Source organism: Herpailurus yagouaroundi, unplaced genomic scaffold (genome assembly GCF_014898765.1).
Source record: "Herpailurus yagouaroundi ecotype Mexico unplaced genomic scaffold, PumYag 77, whole genome shotgun sequence".
NCBI classification, from domain to species: domain Eukaryota; kingdom Metazoa; phylum Chordata; class Mammalia; order Carnivora; family Felidae; genus Herpailurus; species Herpailurus yagouaroundi.
Genome location: NW_024412388.1, coordinates 17,099,177 through 17,112,751, shown reverse-complemented (window position 1 = coordinate 17,112,751; position 13,575 = coordinate 17,099,177). Strand labels below are relative to the sequence as shown.

The following is a 13,575-nucleotide window of genomic DNA, read 5'->3' as shown; positions in this document are numbered from 1 at the left end:
AAAGAAAGAAAGAAAGAAAGAAAGAAAGAAAGAAAGAAAGAAAGAAACCGGTCTTAAACCTTCCTCTACAACCACGGTAAGTTCTAAGCCATCTTCACCAATGCTTTTTCCCTCCAAATCTCTTTCCATTCTTGCCCTTCCCACTTTCAGAGAGAGTGTCTCTCTCTCACCACCCCCCACCCTTGGCTCTTCTGTAGCAATTGATCCTTTATCTAACCTTGATTTTATGTTAATCTGCCTTGATTTTATGTTACTCATATATGTATCAGTAATATGTTTGTGGTTGGGTCGTTTTTTTTGTTTCAGTGGTGGGGGAAGAGGGGGAGCACAGATTTTTAAAAACATTGTTTTTTAATGTTTGAGAGAGAGACAGAATGAGCAGAGGAGGGGCAGAGAAGGGAGACACAGAACCTGAAGCAGACTCTTGGCTCTGAGCTGTCAGCACAGAGCCTGATGTGGGGCGCAAACTCAAAAACCATGAGATCATGACCTGAGCCAAGGTTAGACACTTAACCAACTGAGTCACCCAGGAGCCCAGGGGGAAGCACAGATTTTAATGACACTTACAATTCCGGATGTTCTTGGGTTCATAAAATATCTGGATTCACTAGAATTTAAGACCCTTGAGGGCAGAGAATACATAGTCAATGCTGAGAACAATGCCAGATCTTCGTAAATATTTAATAAATACTTGATTGACTGTGATTGCTTTAAAATACCCCAGACTAGGGGGCCCTGGGTGGCTCAGTCAGTTGAGCATCCAACTCTTGATTTTGGCTCAGGTCATGATCCCAGAGTTACGGGATTGAGCCCCATGTCAGCTCTGTCTCCCTCCCTCCCTCTGCCCTTTCCCTGCCTTGCCCCAGCTCACTCTTTAAAAAAAAAAAAAAAAGAGAGAGAGAGAGAGACAGACAGAGACAGAGAACTTAACAGATGCAACAAGACTGGAATAAGTGAAAGTTTATTATACTATTCTACTATTTTTTTTTTCTTAAAGATTTTATTTTTAAATAATCTCTACACCCAAATTAGGGCTTGAACTCACAACCCCAAGATAGAGAGTAGCATGCTCCACTGACTGAGCCGGCCAGGTGCCCCTGCTTTTGTATAGGTTTGAAAATTTCCATAATAAAAAGCTGGGAAAAAAATCATCTGTGTACATGTCCCACTAGACTGTAGAGTCTTATATTCCACAGACTGTCTTATTCCTCTCTATAGCCTTTACAGATCTTTACAGTGTAACGAAAGTTTACTGAATGGTTTTTTTGTTTTGTTTTGAGAGGAGAGTGCACACCTCTGCGTAGCGTGCGTGTGTGCACACACGTGTGCACATACGCAGGAGGGGCAGAGGGAGAGACAGAGTCTTAAGCAGTCCCTGCACCCAGTGCAGAGCCTGACATGGGGCTTGATCTCACAACCAAGTAAGATCATGACCTAAGCCAAAATCAAGAGTAAGACACTCAACTGAGCCACGCAGGCACCCCAGAAGTTTACTGAAATTTTTTTTTCTCTGAATTGCTGAGTTAACCTCTACTTCCTCCTTTTTTTCTTGTTCATTCTATTTTGTTTATGCTGCCAGAGGCTAACCTGTGCCCCCCAAACAAGCCCTGGGAGGAATCTGAACCCAGATTGATGTGAACGGGAGCCAAAGCATTCCCTGAAAGTCTGTCTTCTTCTGATATGAACCCCATAAAACCTAAAGGCTTTAGTGAGGATGTACATGGAACTTAGACTAAATTCAAGAGTTGGGACCTTACCCTTTTTAGCAACAATAGCTAAACTATATGCATATCGAATCTTCCCTTCCTCAAAATATAATGATGCTTATATCCCCAGAATTATAAACTTCTTCATTCTTGATAGGGGAAGAGTTAGTAAAAATTTTTGAATACAAACTTTTGAATTTCACCCACCCTCCAAAATTAGGACTCACTTATAGTCTAAGCCTCTCAACATAGTTGATAAACTACTCTCACTCTCCATAGCAAACATCACTTCCACACTATTACCTGCTAAGTATGGAAGCTCCTATGCCTCTGGTCAACAAATACTTTAATCTACCTAAGCATCTGAGTTCAATATCACCAGCTGGTTATTAGCTCAACAAAATCTTGAACCTACACACACAAAACTGAAGTCATAAAGAGCACACAGAGCTAAAGCACATGATGGAAGGCACAATACAAGGAAACGAAGAATCAGGCGTCAATTCCACAGGTCTCTTAGAGTAGGTGGCCACAGCCAAACAAAAAAATTACCTGTCTACCTAGCCTTCATTAAATGTCTAAAGATAAATGCCTAAATAGGCATGCAAATTTGCATTTATACAGTAATAATCCTTTCCTATATAGCTCAGAGTTAAGGAACAATCAGAATATCACATCATTTCTACCTTTGGCCCATACTGGTATGTGTGCACGTTCATCCACACATTTCCCCCACATTGTTGTTTTCAACTGAACCAAATAAATTTTGAAAAGTTCTGTTTGTCCTCAACTTACTGCTTGTCCATTGGCTTCATAAAGTGGGCATTTTTGCTTGATCTTGGCCAGTTCCATATTTACTTGTTTGCTGACCACAGCCATGGGATTCCCTCCTAAAAAAAACTCAAACTATTATAGTTAACACAACTATGAAAAGAAAACAAAAAATCGAAGCAAAAGTATTTTTACTAAAAATTTAAAATACTCAAAGCTTAGGGTACGTGAATTATAGATCAAAAAATGCCCAAAGTAAATGTAGGATATATGAAATATGTAAGATAAGCGTAAAGAAGGAAAAAAACCCCATGTTAGTTAACATTTTATTATAGATCCTTCTAGATTTTGTGTGCATAAAATTAGAGACATACACACACTAAAGGATCATAACACATGTATTGTTTTGTAATCTTCTTTCAACTTAGCAATAAACTGGCCATCATTTCAGGTTAATATAAGGCTACATAATTTTTAGTGGCTGTATAGTTCACTTTGTATAATAATTTAATCTTCACAACTATGGGTTCTAATGTTTTGCTGTGCCACATGTAAAAAGCTCCAAACAACATGGTTCACTTGTCATTTTCTTGGGATAATTTCCTAGAAAACTGAATCTGCTAATAGGTCAAAACATGTACAATTTAAATTTTGCATACAGTGATGTATCTTTTCAGGAAGACTATTTGTCAATCTACCTCTTATGAACACTAAGAACAGTATCCTAAACCAAAATATCTTAAAGCCACATTTACGGCTTTAAAACAGAAGCTTGATAATGAGTCTCAGACCTTGTTTAACAGCACACAACTAAGGACTACTTACCAAGACCTGTTACTACCATAGCTCCAAGATCAGCTACATAGTTTCCCTTGCGAAATGTAGCCACTCGTCCACCCACTCGATCCTGTTTTCAGAAATTAAATGGCTAAAGTCATCAATTCTATTTTAACCATGAGAACCTGGCATGGTACCATCCCAGGCCTCTTTTATAATTTAACAAGGTATAGTTTATACATAGCATGCAGTGTGGGCACAATGTGCAAACAAAGTTTAACTATTTGAGGGAGTGGTAGGTTAATGAACGACACAGAACTAAGTGACAGGGGATAGAAAACAATTTGACAGCCAGAGATACTATTTAGCTACAGCTACTATTCTCTCTCTACCCAGCTGTCTCTAATACCATTTACTATACAGGCTGACCAAGGGCCACTCACACAGAAAATATCTGTTCACAAATTGTAACGTAGCACTAAATGCCATCTTTCTACCACCATGTTCTGACTCTTGCCCTTCATCCCCTAAGTCAGCTGGGAATGACAGATGACTTCAACAAATGATTCTCCAGTGCAGCCCCATGCCCAGGGGCAGGGTGTCTACTGAGCATAAACTTTCAACAATAGCTCTCATTCCTCAACAGGCCCTGGTTTATCTCTGCTGACCAGGGAGTTTCCATGGGAAAAATTACTGAGCTGTAGTGATACTTCAATCATGGATATTATGAGAATACTCTGTAACCTCCAAATAAACAAAAGTAAAGCAAAAACCTGTCAGCTAGATTAGGACCCTGCATGGGTAGGGATCATAATGATCCCATTATTCATCACTGTATTGCTAGTACAAAGGGCAAGAGGGCACACAAATGTTTCCTGAATTACCTATATTTAGTAAGACCACATAAAAATTATTCTGATTTCTTCATACTCTATTTGAATATTTTTAAAAATTAGCAATAAAAAGCAACCTAGATTGTACTGCACAAAACATTTTGAAAGCTTCTATAAAATTTTAGATTTTTAGGTTACCTGAGAAGTGTTTGTTTTATTGTTCTTTTTTAAATGGTGTAAGCCCAGGGAGGCCTTTAAGCCACTGGAAGATAACTAAATATCAAAAATTACCCATGAAAATAATCTGAATTGTAGCATCTTAATTTGATGTTCTTTTTTCCCCCACTCTGTGCCATCATCCCTTTCCTCCTTCAATTTCCATTTCTCTTTCTAGGACAAATGATAAGGGAACCAATATATCTGGCTTCATCAGGCCCTCAAGACAACTGCTGCCTGAGAAGCACGTGAGAAGCACCTCTTTTACTATTAAACAGGGAACACAATTCACTATGTTCCACACTAAAAATAACTGCCACCTGCACAGGGTACATCCACGAAGGCCCAAAATTTGAAAGCTAACTGCAAGAAACAATGACTTGAAAATATCCATCAAAGGGCTATATGGACCATTCACAAACTCTAAATACTCACTGAACACCTTTCAAAGCTTTACTGTCAAAAATGCTTTATCCAATATACTAACACTATCTAAAACACTTTGAGTACTATATAAATCAGTTTGGTTTAGTTCAAGTTGTAGGATTCATTAATTTGCAACAGATAATTTCTTATTGCACTGACGAATACCTATCATATTTCTATTAGGTTAGCTTCTAAACACAAAATAAAATTCTTACCCTGGCTTCCAAAAGTGTAACATCCATTCCGAAACTTTGTAATTGACGAGCTGCTGCCAAGCCAGAGACCCCAGAGCCTATGATAATTACCTTTCCTGTCTTTTTAGCTAAAAGTAAAAAACAAAAATTACAATATTTGGTCGTAGGTTTAAGAATTTGTATTCATCATTTTTTTAAATCATGAAAACCTCTAGGTTCTTAACATATCATGATGTCTTACCAAGTAAACAATTCACTTATTTTCAAAATAGAGAAACTAATACAAATAAGCAAATATCTGAAACTTATAAACTTTAATTCAATGTTAAAAATTTATAAATGAAATCCTTTAAACATTAACTTTCTCAATACACCTCAATCATCTGCTTTGGTATCTGTGACTGGTTAACTTATGACTCTGTTTCATTTACTTCCCAATTATACTAGGACAATTTGAGTAGCCAATTTATTCTTAAAGCTGTTTTCTTTCAGCTCTACTTCTGCAGTCCTTAGTATCTCTTTTTGCAGAATTATTAAAGCATCAAAAATAAATAAATATATGTGTTAATTCTCAAAATATCCCTATCTCCTGGATTCCTGACAGTATAAAGAACTGGTCAATGAGAGAAAACCTCAAATCTCTGCTTTCATAACAGACTTCTCTTGTTTTTAACAATTTTTTTTTTTGATGTTTATTTATTTTTGAGAGAGAGAGAAAGACAGAGGTGTGAGTGGGTGAGGGGCAGAGAGAGAGGGAGACACAGAATCCGAAGCAGGCTCCAGGCTCCAGGTTCTGAGCTATCAGCACAGAGCCTGATGCGGCACTCACAAGTTGCGAGATCATGACCTGAGCTGAAGTCGGACATTTAACCGACTGAGCCACCCAGGCGCCCCAACAAATTTTGTTTTCTGATTTTTCTTAAATTTGAAATTCAGAATCTTTCACTAAAGTACACCTGTCAGACCAGAAACTATAAGAAATGCACATTTATGAAGAGATTTTACTTTAAATCTCTTTAGACTAAGAAATTAAAAAAAAAAATGCTAAAAGCCTCCTAGAAATAAAACAGAGTCCTAGAATTGTAACTTAAGACCACGAAGTCCACTGGCCAAGTCCTTACTTGGTAGGGGTTTTATCCTTTTGTAGATGCCGAAGTTGATAAGACCGTGACGCTCTAAATAACTGTGAACTCGGTGGACAAGCACAGTGTCACCTACGGAATAAATGGATTTTACAACATATTTATATTTTAGGCAGCTTAAACAGAAAGCTCTTTAACTCTTCTGTTTTTCCATCATGAAGTTATTCTGTAGTACATATTATCCACGAGTCTCAGATAATGTGACTCCTTTAGAAAAGTGATTCCTAGCATATTAGTCTATGATGTAGTCCAAAACGCGTATCATAGAATTTGTTATTTTAAAGAAGGACAAAATGCTATAGATGAAATAAAGGATAAAACCAACCCTTTAAAAGTAGTATTATATCAGTTACTTTGACAAAAATTTTTCAAGACTTTGTTGGTGGCAAGTGGAAAATGAGAAAGCCAGCCAATCAAATGTCAACAAGGTACGCCGTGGATTAAAGTTGAAATGTAGTCCTTGGGAAATTATTAGCAATCTCTTGAACTTACAATGTAAAAACTAATAATTAAAAACACACATAATAGTTTTCTATAAGGCTTATTTTTGCATAGCACAAGGCAAAGATGGAAATATGAGTGAAAAACTCATTATCAGCGAACTATAAGCCAAAACTAGTCCCACTAAAAACACCACTTACTGTTGTAAGGCGCTTCTAATTGTTGAAGAGTAGCCTCAAAGGTCAGCTGAATCTTTGGATTATCCAACCACAACTGCAACTGTATTTAAATGATAGAAATTTTATTACACAAGCAGACATAGACTTTAAAATATCTTTTCAACTTTAAGGCCTCAAATATACACCTTCCTTTCATTGAAACAGTGAGGATTATATTCCTGACAAACTGATAGAACACAAAGCCAGGTCAAATGAGTGAATTATTGAAGAAGCTGGAAGATGGCACAAAAACAGACACATAGACCAATGGAATAGAATAGAGACCCCAGAAGTGGACCCACAAATGTATGGCCAACTAACCTTTGACAAAGCAAGAAAGAATATCCAATGGAAAAAAGACAGTTTCTTTAACAAATGGTGCTGGGAGAACTGGACAGCAACATGCAGAAGAATGAAACTAGATCACTTTCTCACACCATTCACAAAAATAAACTCAAAATGGATGAAGGCCCTGAATGTGAGACAGGAAACCATCAAAACCCTAGAGGAGAAAGCAGGAAAAAAACCTCTCTGATCTCAGCTGCAGCAATTTCTTACTCAACACATCTCCAAAGGCAAGGGAATTAAATGCAAAAATGAACTATTGGGACCTCATCAAGATAAAAAGCTTCTGCACTGCAAAGGAAACAATCAACAAAACTAAAAGGCAACCAGCGGAATGGGAAAAGATATTTGCAAATGACATATCGGATAAAGGGCTACTAGTATCCAAAATCTACAAAGAACTCACCAAATTCCACATCCGAAAAACAATCCAGTGAAGACATGGGCAAAAGACATGAATAGACACTTTTCTAAAGAAGACATCCAGATGGCCAACAGGCACATGAAAAGATGCTCAACGTCACTCCTCATTACGGAAATACAAATCAAAACCACACTGAGATACCACCTCATGCCGGTCAGAGTGGCTAAAATGAACAAATCAGGAGACTACAGATGCTGAAGAGGATGCGGAGAAACGGGAACCCTCTTGCACTGTTGGTGGGAATGCAAACTGGTGCAGCTGCTCTGGAAAACAGTGTGGAGATTCCTCAAAAAATTAAAAATAGATCTACCCTATGACCCAGCAATAGCACTGCTAGGAATTTACCCAAGGGATACAGGAGTGCTGATGCATAGGGGCACTTGTACCCCAATGTTTATAGCAGCAATTTCAACAATAGCCAAATTATGGAAAGAGCCTAAATGTCCATCAACTGATGGATGGATAAATAGAACGTGGTTTATACATACAATGGAATACTACTTGGCAATGAGAAAGAATGAAATCTGGCCATTTGTAGCAATGTGGATGGAACTGGAGAGTGTTATGCTAAGTGAAATAAGTCATACAGAGAAAGACAGATACCATATGTTTTCACTCATATGTGGATCCTGAGAAACTTAACCGAAGACCAGAGGGGAGGGGAAGGGGGAAAAAAAAAGTTACAGAGAGGGAAGGAGACAAACTATGAGAGACTCTTAAATACTAAGAATACCCTAAGAACTGAGGGTTCTAAGAACTGAGGAACTAAGAACTAAGAATACTAAGAACTGAGGGTTGATGGGAGGTGGGGGAGAGGGGAAAGTGGGTGATGCGCATTGAGGAGGGCACCTGTTGGGATGAGCACTGGGTATTGTATGGAAACCAATTTGACAATAAATTATACACACACACACATATAATTTATATATATATATAATGAAGAAGCTGCAAGATATTTAGCCTAAAAAAAAAAAAAAAAACAAAAAGACAAAAAAACCTAGTAACTTGCCAGTATCATACAGCTGACAAGGACCAACTCAGTTACATGACTCTGGAGATACTGAGCAGGTAAAATCCACAAAATCAGGGGCACCTGGGTGGCTCATTTGGTTGAGCATCTGACTCTAGCTCAGGTCATGATCTCACACTTGGTGAGTTTCAGCCTGGCTCTCTGCTGTCTGTGCAGAGAGCCTGCTTCGAATCTTCAGTCCCCACCCCACCCCACCCCACCGCCAGCTCTCTGCTTCTGCTCTCTCAAAAATAAACAAACATTTAAAAAAATCCACAAAATCAGGGGCACCTGGGTGGCTCAGTCGGTTGAACGTCCGACTTTGGCTCAGGTCATGATCTTACAGTTAGTGAGTTCGAGCCCCCGCGTCAGGCTCTGTGCTGACAGTCAAATCCTGGAGCCTGCTTTGGATTCTGTGTCTCCCTCTCTCTCTGCCCCTAGCCCACTCGCATTCTGTCTCTGTCTCTCTCAAAAATAAATAAACATTAAAAAAAATTTGTTTTTTAAGTCCACAAAATCAAATGATCAATTAGATATGCAGAGGTGGCAGGGGGAGGGGGGAAGAGATGCCAAGGATATTCCAGTTTAGGGCTTGTACAACTAAAGGAGTTGGTATGTTACTCACTAAACGAGGGCCACTCAAAGAAGGGATAATGAGTTTAGTTTCAAGACAACCAAAAAGAGATACAAGACTAGCATCTAGATAAAGAGCTTGGGTTCTTAAGAGAGTTAAGGTCTGGAGCCATTTGCTTATGGGTGATAAATGAAGCCAACGTACAGAAGAGGGGTCCTAGAGCAAAAATACACCAGAGGCAGGAACAGACTGTAAGGAGCCTTAAGGAACTCCAACCAGTTCACAAAATGGCCTTGTTTTTAAAGATAAGACTACAAGGCTGTCAGAGAAGACAAACAACCAGGTAGGCAGGAGAAAAAACAGAATACTGTGTTAAACTAAGTGTGTTTAAGAAGAAGGGAGTGGTCAATTATTTCAAATACTGCTGAAAAAGCAGTAGGATGGGGAATGAAAAATATTATGGTACCATCAATAGACTCTAACATAAATGCTCTTCAAACTGAATACACATCTGTAAAAATGCAAGACCAACTAAATACCACCATATTTAATTCTTAGCTAAAAATTAACTGCTCCACAAAGTTCAACAAAGAAATGTGGTTCTGTATAAATAAATATAATTACAAAGGGATATGACCAAATTCATAACACCCTCTACTTTTCTCGGTGGCCACGGTCAAGGCAAAATGGACTTCCTCACATACACACCAGGCCCAAGTTCCTCACCCTTCAACAGAAGCCGTTTTCCTCTGTCCGTCCTATAAAATAAAGCTCAAGTCATGGTATGTAGTTCAATAATCCTAACGTTGTGGTTTCAAAATTTAGAGGCAAAAGATGTAGTTTAAGTGAGAGAACTAAGGGGTGCCTGGGTGGCTAAGTTGGTTAAACGTCTGACTTCGGCTCAGGTCATGATCCCGCGATCCGGGAGTTCAAGCCCCGCGTCGGGCTCTGTGCTGACAGCCCAGAGCCTGGAGCCTGTTTCAGATTCTGTGTCTCCCTCTCTCTGACCCTCCCCCGTTCGTGCTCTGTCTCTCTCTGTCTCAAAAATAAATGAATGTTAAAAAAAAAATAATTAAAAAAAAAATGAGAGAAATGACACAATTCTCATAAGAGAATGATTTGTGTTCAGTTTTATAGCCAAAGGCCACAACTCTAACCTGGGCCAGTCCTTACTTCCCGAAATCTGGATTTTGGCCACAGAATATAAATCAGAGAAAACAGAAATCACTGTAAACCAACCACTCAAATTCAAGTAAAGAATGAAAACTTTCCTCAGAAGAAACAACAAAAAAAATGACAATCTTATTGAAAAAGCCCATTCAGATCAAACGTTGATATGCTATACACAGAAGCTGATTCTAAGACAAACAAGTGTCGAAATATACAGTATGAATTTTCCATTCACTTTTTAAAAAAAAATCACCGTTTTTTTCCATACACCCCAAATCCCTTTATTCTGTACTACGAGAACCCAGCACAACCCACCAATTACTCTAGCTAAATAACATTTAGCAATCTAAGTTCAGCAGTGGTTTTGCAATCTAATACCCAATATAAAGAAGTTAGTGGTAGCTAAAAAGCAGATATGCTAAAAATGACATCCCTGAACTATATTCAAAGTAGCTAAAATTACAACATAAATTTCTTTTACTTTATATCACCTTAGAGTATAATGAATATGTGCTGCCCTTTTCTACTCTATGGCTAAAAAATTTCTGATGAATAAAGGACATGAAAGAAAAATTCAGAGAAAAAATAGCTAATAAATGTGAAGAAGTCAGCCTAAGTAATTAAAGACATGGAAAAGAAATGAAATATTTTTAGTCTATTACAGCAGCATAGATGATCATCATTTTGATAACCAAAGCAAGGGCAGAGCAATGGGAGTGCCGACTGACTCAGTCTCTCTGGGAGGCAATTTGACAATATATATCAAAACTGTTCCTATTTTTTGACAAAGTAGTTTTTCTTCTAGGACTCTATCATTAGGAAATAATAACCAGAGATAGACTCAAGAATGTATAAAGCTACTCAGAGCTTAATAAAGCACAAACAGACATTTAAATGCCTAAATTAAAAGTATGACTCAACTGTCAGATGAAATATGCAGACATTAAAATCAAGCATTTGGCCTGAGAAGGAGGTTGAACCAGATGACAAGAACAGAGTAAGAGTTTCTTTCATCCTGAGAAGGAAAGACAAAATGATTATTAAAAAAAAAAAAAAAAAAAAAGTTTTGGAGAGCCTGGGTGGCTCAGTTAAGTGTACAACTTCGACTAGGGTCATGATCTCACAGCTTATGAGCTCAAAACCTGCATCGGGCTCTGTGCTGACAGCTCAGAGCCTGGAGCCTGCTTCAGATTCTGTGTCTCCCCCTCTCTCTGCCCCTCCCCCATTCTCTCTCTCTCTCTTCCTCAAAAATAAACATTAAAAAAAACGTCTGGGGCACCTGGCTGGCTCAGTCAGTAGAACACCAGACTCTTGATCTCCGGGTTGTGAGTTCGAGCCCCACATGTGGTGTGGAGTTTATTTAAAATAACAGGGATGTCTGGGTGGTTATGTCAGTTGAGCATCCAACTCCTGATTTTGGCTCAGGTCATGATCTCATGATTCGTGGGATCAAGCCCCACATCAGGCTCCATGCTGACAGTACAAAGAGAGCCTTCTTGGGATTCCCTCTCTCCCTCTCAAAATAAACATTTAAAATAAATAAAAAAATTTTTTTAAGTTTAAATAAAGATTCTTTGCATTTATGAGGTTATGAAGAATGAAAAGGATGCAAAGAATGTATGGAAATAGCATTTCAATTTTTTAAAAGCAAAAATTAAGTATACTTCTAAAAAACTACCTGAAGAGAAAAAAACAACTAACTTTTAACAATGGTTACCTCTGGATAGTGGTACATGTTATAGATAATTTTATAATTCTTTCCTCTCTTTTTCCCCATATTCTCCATAAAAGTAACAAGCACTATTAATAATCCAAATGGAAAAAAGCAGACATGGAAACTTACTGTGCGGTTTCTAATGAACAGAAAAACCTTCTGGGTCTGCTGTGGTCCACTGATAATATCTGGAAAACAGGCTGCTTCTTGAGAAGTCATCCGGTCATGAGGAAGTCTACTCTGGAAAGCTGCACCCTCCACACCTAGCAAAGAAAGCAAAGGACTTCTGGGAAACGTGCAAGTAAACACAAAACTAGGGATAACAAGACTGCGTTTTTTTGCCTGAAGAACCCCTGTAAAGCTCTGCCTCATTCACAGACTGATCTTACTTCCTTTAAAAAAATTTTTTTTATTTTGCCCAAAAGCTCAACATCTTTAGAATTTACTCACTTTTTTGAGCTTAACATTCCAAAAATTACAGTTTAGTAATGAGTGACACAATCTACCTTAGAAAACATAACAAAGCCTTGAGCATATTTTCTTCATCCACAACATAACTTTGTAACACTAGAAGATACTCTAATTAAAATTAGCATCACTGATAGTGCACATTAAATCTTAAAACTAAAGAACTAGAATAGAGGAAAATACGTGAACAGAAAAGCAAAAGAAACTAGAGTGAAAACACAACCAAATGCTGTCTTTTAAGATTACAGCAGAGAACACGGAGAGGTCTTTAAGGTTTAATAACCAACAGTAAGGAACGCATATCTCATCAGTGGTACCACCCATTAGTTCCAGAAGTCAAGACTACGATGAAGACACAGAAGAAAGCAAGGAATTTACCTTTCCCAGCAAAAACATTGGGAATGCTTTACTACACACTGCAAGTAAAGTATGCTACTGCATACTGTATACTACATGTACATATAATGTATACATATCCTCTATACAAGTAAAATTGTATTATTTTGAAAGTGTATTGTTTTGAAACTCTTCAAATTGGGTATTTTTATATGTAGTTAGTACATCGTAGTAGTTAAGTACATCTTTCTAAGATGTCCTTACAAATATACTTACATGAATTTTACCTCTATCTCTAAGATCACCTTATAAAAGATATACTTAACTACCAGCTCATGGAAATATCAAGACATAATTTAAAGAGTTTCAGAATTCAACACCATTGAAGTGATTATATGCAATCAAATAGGCTCCAGATATCCATATTTAATCACTTAAAGCACATAAAACAAGAAGTTAGAAACAGTGATAATGGAAACAAAATTAAAGGAAAGGCACAGTGAGACTAAGAAAATAAAAAGAACAAGGCAGGTAAAGATGTAACTTAGAAAATTATAGCTAAGCTATTAGGGTGTTGTTTCCACAAAGACATTAAACACTACCTAGAAATGGTTAACAAGAGGTCAAGCAAAAATGCCTAATGCTAATATGGACTGCATATTAAGAAACAAAATTCTTGGGAGAGAAGAAAAATTTACCCACTGACAGTAGATAATGAGGACACATGTACTTACATTACTAAACCAACAATTCTCTCATTTAATGAATCTAACTTAAAAACTGTCAGGATGATTAATTATTCCCTAAGGAA

General features: G+C 37.7%; 1 protein-coding gene across 3 annotated transcripts in view; it reads right to left on the bottom strand.

Moving 5' to 3' along the window:
• KDM1A (lysine demethylase 1A) overlaps positions 1-13,575 on the bottom strand; it is a 63,080-nt gene that overhangs the window by 21,575 nt on the left and 27,930 nt on the right. For all 3 annotated transcript variants that reach the window (XM_040464530.1, XM_040464539.1, XM_040464549.1), the window contains 6 exons: positions 12,090-12,223; positions 6,707-6,785; positions 6,045-6,137; positions 4,945-5,051; positions 3,303-3,384; positions 2,502-2,596 (listed from right to left, as the gene is read on the bottom strand). In XM_040464530.1, the coding sequence (XP_040320464.1) occupies positions 2,502-2,596; positions 3,303-3,384; positions 4,945-5,051; positions 6,045-6,137; positions 6,707-6,785; positions 12,090-12,223 (590 nt within the window). The remainder of the gene's footprint in view (positions 1-2,501; positions 2,597-3,302; positions 3,385-4,944; positions 5,052-6,044; positions 6,138-6,706; positions 6,786-12,089; positions 12,224-13,575) is intronic.